Raw genomic sequence first — 15,164 nt, forward strand, 5'->3', positions numbered from 1 at the left:
TTCATCACCCCAGAAATATACCCCACACTCTTAAGCCGTTCCTCCCCAATTCTTCCCCTGCCCATCCAGCCCTAGGCAACTGCCACTCTACTTTGCCTCTCTTGGATTTGCCTATTCTGGACATTCAAATAAATGGAATCATACAGGTGTGGTCTTTTGTGACTGGCTTAATTCACACAGCACACTATTCTCAAGGTTTATCCGTGTTCTAGTGTGATTCAGTATTTCATTCCTTTTTATGGCAAACAACACTCCAATGTATGGATATATCACGTTTATCTATCCATCAGATAGATAGACACTGGGTTACTTTCACCTTTTGGCTATCATGAACAACTCCGCTATGAAAACTTATGCACACGTTTCTGTGTGAATACCTGTTTTTATCTCTTTTGATACAAGAGTGGACATGCTGGGTGGAACGACAACTCTGCTTGACGTTCTGAGGAACTGCGACTTTTTCAAAGCGGCTACACCACTGTACGTTTTCACCAGAGGTGTATGAGTGTTCTACTTTCCCCACGTTCTCACCAACACTTGTTATTTTCTGGTTTCTGTTTGTTTTAGTAACCATCTCAGTGTTTGTGAAGTGGTATCTGATGCCGTCGGTTTTGATTGCATTTCCCTGCTAAAGACATTGAGCATGCTTCCGTAGGTTTATTGGGTATTTGCATATCTTCTTTACAGAAATGACAATTCAAGTTCTCTGCCCATTTTTAACTTGGTTGCCTTTGATAGGGACAGAGTAAAGGAACAAAATAGGTGATGAAATAGTTAATCCCACTAAGGGATCATGAGTAAAGAAAAAAGTATGGGAGACCCCCTATAAGTTAATGATCACTCCAGAAAGCAGGTTTGCTTAACCACAAAACCAAGCTGCCTTGCTTTGAAACAAAACCATGCCACACAAGCACAAGACATGCCCCAAAACAATAAAACAATGGTAAAACAAGACCCACATCCTGCCCAGTAAGGTCAGTAAGTTAATGATTCCCAAGACGTGTTCCCCTGTGCACACTAAAAACAAAAATACAGGGAAAAGAAAACATTATGCTCAAACCTGAGATGGTTTACCATTTTTAGCAGAGGTTACCACCCTTCTGCTAACTTAAACAGTGCCATGATAGTCCTGGCTTGATCAAGCAGGAATAAGAAAACTGCCCGCGTGACAGGGAGAAGGAGCTGATGATGGAAGCTTGACATCTGCTCAACAATGGCTGTCTCCCCTGCCCCATTCTTCTTTTGATTATAAAACTATGGCCCACTAAGTTCTTAGTGCAGCACCCTCCTGCCCACCTGCTTGTAAACCTCAAAAGCATCCTGTTCTCATAAATCACTTTTCATCCATCACTTTGCTGAATTCTTTCTGCACCAAGACAGAAGAACCTACACTCTACTGAGTCCCAAAATGTGTTCTGTGGTTCCATCTTTTTATTACCGTTGTAAGGATTCCTTATATATTCTAGATACAAGTCTTTTATTAGGCATATGATTTGCAAATATTTTCTCCTCTTCTGTATGTTGTCTTTTTTCACTTTCTTAACAGTGTTCTTTGAAGCGAAGAAGTTTTAATTTTGATGAAGTCCAATCCCTTTTCTTCTTTTGCTTGTGCTTTAGAATATTCTTTTTTTTTTTTAAGCGAAAATCCCATTTGCTGTCCTTTTCTTTCCCCAGTGGCACTATCTATCATGAGTTTCCCTTTTCCCTTTTTTTAATGGTTCAGTCACACAATAGGATTTAATACTGTAAACCACCCCACACATTCTTTTAAAAGGGTAAAAAATTGACCCTGGCTTAGCACAGGCAAAGAGAATTAGACTGTGGACTCTTGGCACTCACCTGCAACAGGTAACAATCAGTGCGATGCCCAGGATGAGTAGAAGCCCACCTCCTGCAGCCGCAATCACCACAGTGATAAGCTGATAGGCTAAACAGGTTTAAAAAGGAGAAAAGTGGATTGGGAGCAGACAAAGAATGAACAAAGGAATGCCCCCAAATGGTCCCGTTCCCCACCCCACGGCTACCCCATGCCTCAGCTGGTGACCATTTTTCATTTTCTGGGCCCCCAGCAAAACCTACTTGGGCCAGTTCTGCAATTTCTCCATCGAAGAGGGAGCAGAATGAGCCAACCCAAAATATGTCTCTTTGGTATATTTATTATTTTGAGCTGATATTTTTGAGAAACTGCAGCACTGGAGAAGGTCTAAAACTGAGTATTATTAATAGTTACCCTTTTGTAAGGGAAATGTACATTAGAAAGAGACTTGTACCAGGAAGAAAGCTAGTATCAGAGAGAACTTTTTCACCTGAGTGACTTATCTGCTTGACAAACAACCTTTGTTTCCCAAACATTTCCTCTTCTCACTTTCCTATAAACTGCACTTTCCCCTTTGAAACCCTAGACACCTGGCCTTTTCTTCAGCTCAGGAGGGTATGTGAGCCTCAATCATCTGGTTGCCTTTTGAGTTTCACATCTTTGTGGGATCCCCATGTGTATTCACAGAATTAAAATAGTTTTTTCTCCTGTTACTCTGGCTTTTAATGGGGGTAGGGATGTCTCAGCCAAGAATCTGGAAGGGTAGAGGGAAAATGACTTTTCCTCCCCTAAACTATTTTGAGAAGAGTTCCCCATTCTTAGCCCCTCCTAGAACAGGGGCTCCCAGATTCTACCTGCAGACCAGCCTGATGACATTATTACCAATCCACAATCAGATGAGAAAAATTAGAGATGTATGCATGTATTTTTCAAAACCTAAACTTGTTTGGGTTTTTTTCTTAGTTTTAATACTTCCTAAAATTTGGTCCTTCTTACTTTTTTCCCTCACTTAATTTAGATGCATTTTTTAATGTGTAAATTATGCCTCCAGTAAAGCTGGTTTCTAAAAAGTAATTGGGGAAAAAAGATAATATTTTCTTGGTTACTTCCCATTCTTTGGAGTTTTTTGAAGTTTTGAATTGATGGTGATATAAAAAATTTTAAATACGGTTTTAGGTTCTTACTTGGTAAAATAAAAAGAAGACAATTTTTTTGATTCCACAATTTTATAAGCATTACTGCATAACCCTGGATAGGAACTAGATAGTCTCAACACACACATATGCACACACACACACTGAATTTAATTATCAGAAATTAGCAGTCATATAAATAAGCACTTATCATGTATAATAAACAATATAAATTTTAATTAATTTCATACCTGTGTATTTCTGGGAAAATAATATTTTCAATATAATCTATTAAATATTCAGGTTTTTTTTGCTGTGGAAATATAATTGTGCTTTCAGGCTGTAAGGTCCAGTATGAAAAAAAAGAGCCAATAACCAGATTTTCTATAGTAAATTAGGATGAAACCATGCTCTCTAGGTATTTAGGTAATACCTAAAGTCAAAGGATAATGCATAGAGGTGACAATGGGCAGATTGTGAGAGAGGAGCAAATACAAGAGCAACACAAATACCCCCAACCATTCACCTGTCTTTTCCTGAAATAACTAGCACAGAAACCTGATTACTATGAAAAATCATCAGTATTAAGATACCCAGGAAACAAAGTCAAACCAAGAAATGAGTTAATTCTCTCCCTCACCTCCTGACACATGTAGTCAAGCTTCATTTTTTAAAAGTGAGGACAAAAGACAAACCTCACGCATGTGTCGACTTCTCTTTATCCCCACCAACACAAGCCTAGGCCCCCCTGGCCCTTGACCAGACAAATGTAAACACCTCCCAACTCATGTTTCTGTGCCCAGTGTTGCCCACTCAAGTAAAAAACCAAACCTAACCACGGCATTTCCCCGCCTCAAAACACCTAGAGTGGCACTCTTTGTTTCCAAGCAGAGACCCAAGGCTAGTTCCTGCTCTGCTTATCCCTCCACACCAAGTTCATGTTTTCTCACTTCCGGCAAAACAAACACGCATTTGTCTTGGCAGTGACCCTTGCAGGTGGCTGCGATTGTGGCAGGTTCCCCTCTGAAACAAGCACCCTAAAAGCCCCCTTTGTGTCTGAAAAGAGACAAAGACAGTGGAGACCAGTGCTTCCCAAACCATCCATGGTCAAGGGCCAGTTTTTTTGGCTCATGCTTTTGGATATTATTTTTAAATGAAGAAAATAAAGTCTCATTTGTTCCTTTGTCTTTTCCCCTGGGCACCGGCTATCATGAACTTCTTTCTCTCCTTTTTTTTTTTTAAAGAGTCTGCTGCTGCTGCTGCTGCTAAGTCACTTCAGTTGTGTCCGACTCTGTGCGACCCCATAGACGGCAGCCCACCAGGCCCTGCCATCCCTGGGATTCTCCAGGCAAGAACACTGGAGTGGGTTGCCATTTCCTTCTCCAATGCATGAAAGTGAAGAGTGAAAGTGAAGTCGCTCAGTCGTGTCTGACTCTTAGTGACCCCATGGACTGCAGCCTACCAGGCTCCTCCGTCCATGGGATTTTCCAGGCAAGAGTGCTGGAGTGGGGTGCCATCTCCTTCTCCTGCAGACCAATACTAAAATACAACGAGGCTCTTCACTTTACAAAGGATCCCATGCTTGGGTGTCACAGCCACGCTCCTGTAAAGGATTCTAAGTGCTTACTTTCTGTTTCTGTACCGTCATGTTACTGTCTTGTCTCCATTCACAGCCCCCCACACGTTGAGGGGTGCTGTGTTATGAGGTGGTTTTATATGACTTCAGGTCCCCTTGATTGTGACAAAAATGAAGTTGCTTTTAAGAATGAAGCTATTGGGGAGCTCCCTGGAGGTCCAGTGGTTAGCACTCTGTGCTCTGACTGCCAGGGCCCAAGTTCAATCTCTGGTTGGGGAACTAAGACCCTGCAAGGCATGCAGCATGCCAAAACAAAACAACAAAAGAATGAAGTTATTGTTTTGCTATAAAAGTGAAAACATGCTTCAGGATGTCATCACCCACATCTATGGCTGCCCACAGCACTTAATGGCACAGCTGGGAGCTTATCAATAGGAACCTATGAAGGAGCACCACGAGTGAGGGAACATAAATTCTACACACTCAAGAGTTTGTGAGGACTCTCTAAGAGCATCCAGTCTGGAGGAGGCTATCCCTTGCTGATCTAAACAGCTTTCTGAAGACCCTGGGACACCAGTTCCTCCCACCTCCCAAGGTAAAGGAGACTCTTCTACCAGCAATGCTGGAAGTCGTGCAGCAGTTTAGTCCCATGAAGATCATCTTGCTTGTCAACACAAGTGTCTTGGTTCCCTAGAAATCTGCTCTGGAAACAAGAACTCTGGCTTTTGTGCTGACAACTGGAGATAGCTGAACCGTCTCTCCTGAGAACCCACTTGTTGAAAGGAAACCGCAGTTAAATTTAGACTTTACTCCTTTCATCTCCCCTTTCCTGGAACAACAGTGTAATTAATAAATATGTCATTAGTTTGGACTGTTATTTCCTTATTGACTAAGAAACATTATCCTGTATGCTATAGGCCAGTGCTTCTCTAACTCTTCCTGTCCATCTGAATCACCCAGAGGATATGTTAAATCTCAGATGCCTGGTCCCCACCCCAAGAGATTGGATTCAGCAGGTCTGGGCAAGGTCCAAGAAGTTGTATCTCTGGTAAGCTTCTTGGGGATGGAGATGCCATCAACCTGCAGGCCAGACCTTGGGTGGCACTGGCTTAAATTATGCAGGAGAGGAAAGAACACAGGACTGAAAGCCAGAAGACCTCTGTGCATGCGAGCTCAGAGAAAGCATCTGGGAGGACTCACAAAAATGTTCAGACATCAGTGCCACCTTGGGTACTGATGGACTGGTACTTCCTTCATGTTTTTCTGCTTCCCAAACTTTATTCATGTCTTTATATATACATGTAGACACACACAACCTTCTCTAAATCTAGAAATTATATGTGTATATGTGTACATATATAATTTACTTTATACATTTTTTAAAAAGTCATTTGATGTTCTCTGGCAGCTATTTCGCTGGAAGCTTGTAATAAGCTTGTAGACAATGTAGTCACAGATCTTTTTTCTCATGTTGCTGTTGTTCGGTCGCTAAGTCATGTCCAATTCTTTGTGACCCCATGGACTGCAGCATGCCAGGCTTCCCTGTCCTCCATCCACTATCTCCCGGAGCTTACTCAAACTCATGTCTATTGAGTTGGTGACGCTATCTAGCCATCTCATCCTTTGCTGCCCTCTTCTTTTTGCCTTCAATTTTCACCAGCATCAGGGTCTTTTCTAATGAGTCGGCTCTTCACATCAGGTGGCCAAAGTATTGGAGCTTCAGCATCAGTCCTTCCAATTAATATTTAGGGTTTGTTTCCTTTAGGATTGACTAGTTTGATCTCCTTGCTGTCCAAGGAACTCTCAAGAATCTTCTCTAGTACTTTTTTCTCATACCTGCAGTCAAGTCAGCTCATGAACTACAACTTATCTTTCACATTTAAGGACTGATTTAGATTTACGATGAGGTCACACAATGATTACAGTGCATGGGATTTATATCAATGCCTACTATAATGTTCACTAATCCTGTAGGTTCCCTGAATGTTCAGATCAGAGTGAAGGTCATGGGTATTGTCTTAGGGTGGTCTGTTCTATCCTTCCTCCTTTGAAGAGATCCTGCAGAATGATGACCCTGGAATTCTTTGTTTTCCTTTGTCTTCCACATTTGTTGACATTTCTTTATTCTTCTTATGGCTTGATCATAGGTTGCTGTTTTTGTCATTGCTGTTGCCATTTTTCATTAAACCAACCCACTCTGGGCCTTAGTCTTTCCTATAAGCCATATTTGTCCTTGCTTATATGGTTATTTGGAATCTATGGGACTGCCTGCTTAGCCAACCCCCTACTGGGAACTATCTACTCCCTTCCACATGCAGGGTTCAGTGGGGTGGTCATGCTTGTACTTTAACACCATCCCAAGCCACAAAAGTTTGGTCTGGGAGTAAACACAAGATCCCAACTGGATCAATTAGTTCCTCCCAGGAATCTCATTTTGGAAGACAGAACCTTTTATTTAAAAATGACCAAGGTACTGACACACACTTGAAGCTGTCTGCTGAGCTATTTTCCATCGTGAGGCAGCAAGTTTGTGCACAGACCCACAGTAAGAGCCAAGACAGAGATGAAGGTGGCTCCATGTTAACATGTGCTCTGGAAAGAAGGTGCCAACCTCCTCTGCTGAGACTCCCCACAACTTCCTGATTCTTGCCACTCCTGAAGCTGGAATTTCATGATTTCCAATAATCCATCTTCATTGTTCAAGCTAGCTACATTTATTTACCCCAGAAGAATCTTAGTCAATTGTGATACTGATTTATAAGAAATAATTTTTATCTGTTCCCCATCCTTGTTCCAGGCATAGCTCCTAAAACTCTAGGAATTTCCTAAGCTTGCAGAGCAGTGGTGTCTTTTCTTACATTAGTGACATCTGGATAGCCCTTAGGTAACCCTTGGATGGATGTTTGCTGCCAGGGAAACCAATTTGTGATTAGCCCATTAGAACTTTCAATCCTACCCCCAAACTCCTGGGAAGGAAGAGGGGCTAGAGACTGAATTCAGTCACTAATGGCCAGTGATTTAATCAACTGTGTCTGTGTAATGAAGCCTCCCATAAAATCCCAAAAGGACAGGGTTCAGAGAACTTCAGGTTGGTGAAGGTTGGGAAATGAGGGGAGGATGGGAGGGCCGGGAGAGGGCACAACATTCCCGGCCCTTCCTCTAACTTGGCCCTGTACATCTCTTCCATCCAGCTGTTCAGGAATTCTCTCCTTTTATAATAAGCTGAAAAGTGAAAGTCACTCAGTCATGTCTGACTCTTTGCGACCCCATGGACTGTCCATGGAATTCTCCGGTATTTGCCAGAATACTGGAGTGGGTAGCCTTTCCTTTTTCTAGGGGAATCTTCCCAACCCAGGGATCGAACCCAGGTCTCCTACATTGCAGGTGGATTTTTTACCAGCTGAGCCGCAAGGGAAGCCCAAGAATACTTGAGTGGGGAGCCTATCGCTTCTCCAGCAGATCTTCCCAACCCGGGAATCGAACTGGGGTCTCCTGCATTGCAGCCGGCTTCTTTACCAACTGAGCTATCAGGGAAGCCAACAGCTCAGAACTCAAACCAGTGGAAATGCTACGTGTGGCAGGAGTCACTCATAACACACTGCTCAGGAGGAGGAAGAGATCATTAGTTATCCAGCAGAAAGCTTGAAGTCTCGTGCATCTCTTAATAAGCTGGCATCTAGTAAAATGTTTCCTGAGTTCTGTGAGCCAGTACAGAAAATCAATGGGCCCTAGGGAGGAGGTCACTGGAACCTCTGATCTACAGCCAGTTGGTCAGAAGCACAGGTGACAACCTGGATGAGGGACTGGGGTCTGCTGGGGAGGGGCGTGGGGTGGGAAAGTCAGCATACCCAGCCCTTAAGCTGTGGGACGTACCTGGAAACAGTGTCAGAACTGAGATAACTGGCTTAGTGATGTGGAAAAAAATACATCTGAATTGATGTCAGAACTGTACCAACCTATATGCCTTCCTTTAAAATTAGGCTTCATTACAGACCTTTCTAGGCGGCCACATTCGTTTCATCTTAAAATTCATTTAGTTCTCCCACTTGCCCCCCCACTGTGTTCATTAGTGATGTGTGGTTAGAGTTCTGCCATTTAAATCTTTCCACTCCTCTTACACCATCTCTCCTTTAGAACTCTATTCACAATGTTCTTTTTTTTTTCCTTTTGAAATTTCCCTTTCTCGCATCTGCAGACTGTAAGTGTGGCCATAACACACAAGAGTCGGGAGAGTTGCAATCCCCTCTTCCAGGGCTGCTTCCTTGCAGCTCTGACACCAAGTGAGAGGTTTACTGTTAGCCGCATGAGACTTCCAGCTGCCTGCTGGATAACTAATGAGCTCTTCCTCCTTCTGAGCAGTGTGTTACAAGTGACTCCTGCTGACACGTAGTGTTTCCACTGGTTTGAGCTCTGAGCCCAATGTAACTACAAGGTGAAGACTTCATACACCTGCCACCAGACCGTGGGTTGAGGTGGAAAGACAAGGCAGAAAGATCTTTAAGCTGAATGTTTGGTTTCAATGGAAGAGGAAGAAGATGCCAAGACATGTGGGAAACAGACTCCACATCCTCCTGGCTGCTCAGGGAGCCTGGCAGGGAAGGAGTCTCCACTGGAGAGATGAGGGGTATTGGAATGGAAAGGGTGCCTTACGAAAGGATGTGTCGCAGATAAGGAGGAGGGATGGATTAAAATGTCTGCAGCCAGAAAAAGGTAATCTAGGAAAATTATCTGATGATGTTCTATCCTTACCAAGTGACAGAGACCACAAACAGAAGAATGGCAATACAGAGAAAAAAAAAGATTTTAAGTTGAAAATAAGAGGGGATGGTTAAGTAAATTATGATATATACAGAGTAGAATTTAACAGAACTATCTAAAGTCACCTTATACATTTATGCCAAGGAAAACACTGCACAGTTTACTAAGTTCAAAGGCAGGTTACAAAACAGTATTTTCTGTGAGATCCAATCTCTGTTAAAAAGACACACATACAAACCTCTGGTATACTGCTTCCTAAACTGTGAGATGTATGCAAATCTGCCTATTCACTGAATCCAGGAGTCTGGTTAAAATTCTGATTCTAATTCAGTAGGTCCAAAGTGAAGAGGTTTGAAATCCTGCATTTCTAACAAGGTCCTGGGTGCTGTTGGTGGTCCTATCCACCACTCGTCATAGCAGGGATATACAGCCGGGTATTAGCAGTGAGGTTTAATCGGTGATGAGACTTTAGTTTTCTTCTTCCCTTGTATCTGTCTGCTAATTAATTTGGATTACAGAAGGAAAATTAATGTACAAGTATTTTTTTTATGTTATGAAAATAAAAAATTCACCTACTTTAAAAAGAGAAAAACAGGTGAAGCAAACTATGTGGTCATGAGAGAGAGAATAAAATTGTGAGAGGAGCCTCTATAAAATTCATGCAAAGAAGGAAATGTGCGTGCCTGAGAAAGGCTGGGAGGGGGACAAGGGGAAGTGAGGACACTCTGATAACAGCTCTGTAAGAATTCTAGAGCCACAGAACAGCGGTTCAAGAAAACAGAATTGCTGGGATCTGTGGTAGAAACACATACTTTATATGGAAAGGAAACTAAAAGGTGAGCAGTGATTAGACAGGTGCAGCCCTGCCCTGCCTGGCGCGGGAGGCCTTGCTGCACCGGGCAGGTGCACACAGGGACTAAGGGATGTGAGAGGAGAGCTTGCTCTGCCCTCTCCGGTCTGAAGGACGTTCTCTATGAGGAGCGACAAGTGAAATCTGGGCGCAACTAGAAAGCTAATAGGCTGCAGAAAGGCAGGTCAGAGGCTATGCCTAAAGCCAGAATACAGTAGAGCTGGGTGATTCCCAGGAACGAGGTGTGAGGGAGCCACAGGGCCATCTGCGTGGTTGGACAGAGCAGGGCGCCCTATCTCACAGGGCTTGGGCAGCAGAGCACGTGTCCCCAGAAGGCTGCAGAGAGCAGCGTTTCTTTTCTACAAAAGGTCCAGCCTGAGTCAGACCGCCAAGAAGGCATTTAAACTGTCTTTGGTGGTGACAGCAGAAGTGACAGGGGTGGGTGGTTATCTCTGCTATTTGGCACAAAACATCAGGTGACAAGTCACAGACCTCACAAGGCATTAGCTATCAGCATAGGTGGGGATGAAATTCAGGTGCTCCGATTCCTTAACCCACACCAGGGCTGATCGGAGATGGCATGTGCCATTTATTATCAGTGACTATTAATTGCTTTGTGACACTGACATGCAAATAGATGTCAAAGTCATAAAGTGGTATTCACGCCATCAGAGTTTACCAGAGTCTCCGACAAAACGTGGCAGAGAGCTAGCCATCCAGGCCAGAGTCTGCCCTCTGCTGGAAATGACTGTGATGACTCGGATAAAAGGGAGGAAAAGGAAATCTCAGGAACAGAGAGATCCTGCTACTTCCAAGACCCCACCCACATCATGCAGAGACATAGGAACTCACAGAACGGTCAGTGGATGTAGCGTACATCATCTCCACATACGTGGTGTTTAATGATCTCTGAAGAGCAAATCACTAACTGCCATCAAGAGCAACACGCTGCTCCCTTCTCTTTCAACGCTTTTGAGGGTTTTTCACTGATCCATTTTTGCTCTTCCAGTCACAGAGAAATAGGAAGCATTTTCTAGTGAAACGTAGTCAGGGAGCTGTTTGACTACAAGCGAGTGAGAAGTACTGGCTTATCCTACGAGGGGCTGAGGAGCCCCAGGAGGACAGGCAGGGGGTTCCTGCTCCTGGCTCAGCCCCAGCTGGCTACATCTCCCCATGCATGGTCGTGTCTCACTCACACTCTTATTAAACTGAGTAGGCCTATGATATCGAGCTATAAGAAAGATCTGCCTAGTCTTCACCCTCCTCCCCTGTTTCTTGCATGAGAGCTTTAAAAACACTCGGAATTTATGACTGATGGGGTAAGAGTAGCATCTCTTGTTAAATAAAGTCATGTCTACTTGTGGGAGAGTAAACTTAAGACTATGGACTGCTGGAAGATTCTATAGAATGAGGGACAAAGCTATCCTAAAATGCTGACTGTTATCATTCCTTCTTCATCCTATATCCTAGAATTTCTTTCAGTAGTTTTGAGGGTCACTTTAACTTCTTAGGTCTCAGGATAAGAAAATGTCAGTGAAAGCGATCTGAAATGAATCCCGACTGCTCTTCTTAGAGAAGTAAATTGAGTGTAAAACATGCCACATGCATGGTCAGTGCCCCTCGACCATTGTACTCCAGGGGCACAGACGTCAGCTAAGATCAGGGGCCTCCCCAGTCTGCGTCCAGCCATGACCCCCGTCCTGACGACACTGGTCTAAATGGCCCCACGCTCTCTGTCCTCACTGTCTCCCGACTTGAGTTTCTTGATCAAAAATGCCTTCCTGCTCTAAGACTTGCTAGTTCTACAGAGGCTACTGACTAGAGTCTAAATTCTCAGGCTCTATCAAAACCCCCAAGAATCTGATCCTCACATACTCTGCCAACCTAATCCTTCACTCTCTACCTTCCTCTGTCCCAGCCACAGCTACTTACACACTGCGCCCCAGAATCACAGGCCCAGGCTGGCCTGAGACCTTTGTTCAGGTTGTCCCCTCTGCCTGGATTCCTTCTCCCTCCATACCAGTCACTGCCGGGCTTCTTCCAGTTCCAGCCCCTCTAAGAAGTACCCAGGAGGCTCTTCTATTCTCCTGGGGGTGGTCCCTCCCTCCCAGCCTCATTTATTGACTGATACTCCTCTGTCCGGCTATCTAGGAAATTTATCTAGGTAAATAAATAAATGTTTACCTCCCCTACAAACCCCCACCCTGGTGAGCACTCTGCTCTCCAGGGTGAGGGCAGGGGACAGACATATGTCACCAGCCCTGCCCACATGGAGCTCGGGACGCCCGCATACTTACGGTTTCCACAGTTGAGACCACCAAGGCCGAATGGGCAACTGCGAGTTGACAGGAAAAAAAAGAACAAGAATTAGTTTCAAATATCAGAAGAAATTACTGAGGCAATTTACCTACATAACTTCTAAATAAGGTTTGGAACAAATTCGTCAGAATAAATGAACATGCTGCCTACCTCATACAGGTTTCATTTTCAAGCCTATATCCATCTTCACAGGCTGAAATAGAAAACGAAAATCCATGATCGTGTCTGCTTATCTTGGCCCAACTAATGGTTAATAAAACCAGCCACCCTAAAGTTCACAAGAATATTCTAGAACCAAAAGGCTACAAAATAGCTTTGTTGTAGGTTATTTAGTTGCTGAGTCATGTCTGACTACAACCCTATGGACTGTATGCCAGGCTCCTCTGTCCATGAGATTTTCACAGGCAATAATACTGGAGTGGGTTGCCATTTCCTTATCCAGAGGATCTTCCTGACCCAGGGACTGAACCTGTGTCTCCTGCATTGGCAGGTGGATTCTTCACCACACAGCCACCTGGGAAGCCCACAAATAACTTTAGAATTATCTAAAACCTGGCCTAAATACTGTTGCCAGCTCAATCTTTAATTTCATCAAAAAGACCCCCAAAACTTAACCTCTTAGTGATTCTAGCTTCTCAGCTATAAAAAAAAAGGGATAATAATAATTTTTTTATAGTGTCTTGGAGGGGTTAAGGAAAATAAGGCATGCAAATGACTTACCACAGGACCTAGCATGCAGTAACCACTAACTGTAATTGTAATTATTATCTAACATTGCAATTATTTTTGGAAGTTCTCTGTGGTCCCTGAGTAACTTCCTTCCATAAACACAAAGATAAATGCCTCACCGTCTTTAAGTCAAACCTCCTTTAACCTGCCGTTGGCTCCGTTAGCGCCCTTCCATCAGGAAGTGAGAAAGCCATGGTCCATTGTCAGTTTCCTAAGAGAATGCTCACCCTGTGGTCTGTGTAGTGGATTCTGGACATACCTAGCTGAGCCCTAATCAGCACATCACACAAGACTATAGCTTTGAACCCTCTGGCACTGCGGCTTATAGACCACTGCTTCACTGAAGGCTGTGGGCTAGCCATTCCCCTGCATCAGCAGTTCCTGCACTGATCTGATCACGGAACATTTTCAGCACTACAATAAGCTGATAGAACATCACGAGCTGTAACGTGTGCTTGGATGAAAGTAGATAATAAAAAATAGCATCTCAGATAAATTCACTGCTGCAAGGAATGACAGAATTTGACTCATGGTTGATGTATGATATACGCTGCACACAAGAATCACAGTTAAGTAAAGGTGCATAGCACAGAGCAGTAATCTCTAGACAGACAGCGCACACACTGATGGCAACGTCTGAGTGCCAGCAGCACATGGCTCAAAGGCTGCAGGCCCCACAGATTGCGAGATCGCTCACAGACTTCCCTTCAAGAATCGGTGCATCCTAACATTTAACTACGTGGGCTTCCCAGGTGGTGCTAGTGGTAAAGAACCTGCCTGCCAATGCAGGAGACAGAAGAGACTAGGGTTCGACTCCTGGATCGGGAAGATCCCCTGGAGAAGCACAAGGCAACCCACTCCAGTATTCTTGCCTGGAGAATCCCATGGACAGAGGAGCTTGGTGGGGCTACAGTCCACAGGGTCCCAAAGAGTCGGACACGACTGAAGCGACTTGGCACGCACACATGTAGACGTGCTTGATGTTGTTCTATTTTTCACTGTTAGACACTAAATGATTCTGCTGCTGCTGCTGCTAAGTCGCGTCAGTCATGTCCGACTCTGTGCAACCCCAGAGACGGCAGCCCACCAGGCTCCCCCATCCCTGGGATTCTCCAGGCAAGAACACTGGAGTGGGTTGCCATTTCCTTCTCCAATGCATGAAGTGAAAAGTGAAAGTGAAGTTGCTCAGTCGTGTCCGACTCTTAGCGACCCCATGGACTGCAGCCTACCAGGCTCCTCCATCCATGGGATTTTCCAGGCAAGTGTACTGGAGTGGGGTGCCATTGTGTTCTCCACTAAATGATTCTAGCATCTATTTTATTGTCATAGACTATTGACATATCACTAGAGTCTTACAGAATGGTGTGGGAAATATTGTTCTAAATAACCTAAATTCTCTCACAGCAGATCATGAGAGCTGTGAGCCTGCACTGCACTGTTTCAGCTCCCCTGGATTCACTTCTCCTGAGCTACACTTGCTTTATTAAAGGCAATCTATTAGTAGCAGCAGCCCCAGGCATGGCCTAGGGTATTTATCACAGGCTATCATGGATCATATTGCCACAATACCACTCAGTAACCTCGTGATGTGGACTTCCATAGAAACTTCTCTTGGGTCCCAGGATCTAGAAAAATGGGGATGGTCCTAAAGAACTATTCTTTATTTTATGGTTACTATTTCCCGCCCTGCCCTCCCCCCCCCAAATCATGTTTCTCTCTTTGCCTTAGCGTCCTGGATGCTCAGAACTTGAGTGAGTGCCTATCTTCACCAAACAAGTGAGAACTTAGGGTATATCTTTTTGTATGTTCACGTTCCTTCTAGCCTCAACAAAGTAGTCATTATATTTCTCCTTCAACCTTATATACCTTTTAAATTAATCTCATTTTATTACAGTGAATTTTCATTAGGTGCTTCAAATCATTTTTGCAACAAGGTAGAGTATGATCATTGGAGAAGGCAATGGCACCCCACTCCAATGCTCT

The 15,164-nt window shown here is 44.0% G+C and overlaps 1 protein-coding gene across 7 annotated transcripts in view; it reads right to left on the bottom strand.

The window, feature by feature from the left end:
* Positions 1–15,164, bottom strand: part of HEG1 (heart development protein with EGF like domains 1) — an 83,749-nt gene that overhangs the window by 10,615 nt on the left and 57,970 nt on the right. For 5 of the 7 annotated variants that reach the window (XM_055568451.1, XM_055568449.1, XM_055568453.1 and 2 more), the window contains 3 exons: positions 12,603–12,645; positions 12,431–12,468; positions 1,840–1,927 (listed from right to left, as the gene is read on the bottom strand). In XM_055568451.1, the coding sequence (XP_055424426.1) occupies positions 1,840–1,927; positions 12,431–12,468; positions 12,603–12,645 (169 nt within the window). The other 2 variants (XM_055568455.1, XM_055568452.1) reach the window with 2 other exon arrangements.

The sequence above is a fragment of the Bubalus kerabau genome, chromosome 2, assembly GCF_029407905.1.
Source record: "Bubalus kerabau isolate K-KA32 ecotype Philippines breed swamp buffalo chromosome 2, PCC_UOA_SB_1v2, whole genome shotgun sequence".
NCBI classification, from domain to species: Eukaryota; Metazoa; Chordata; class Mammalia; order Artiodactyla; family Bovidae; genus Bubalus; species Bubalus kerabau.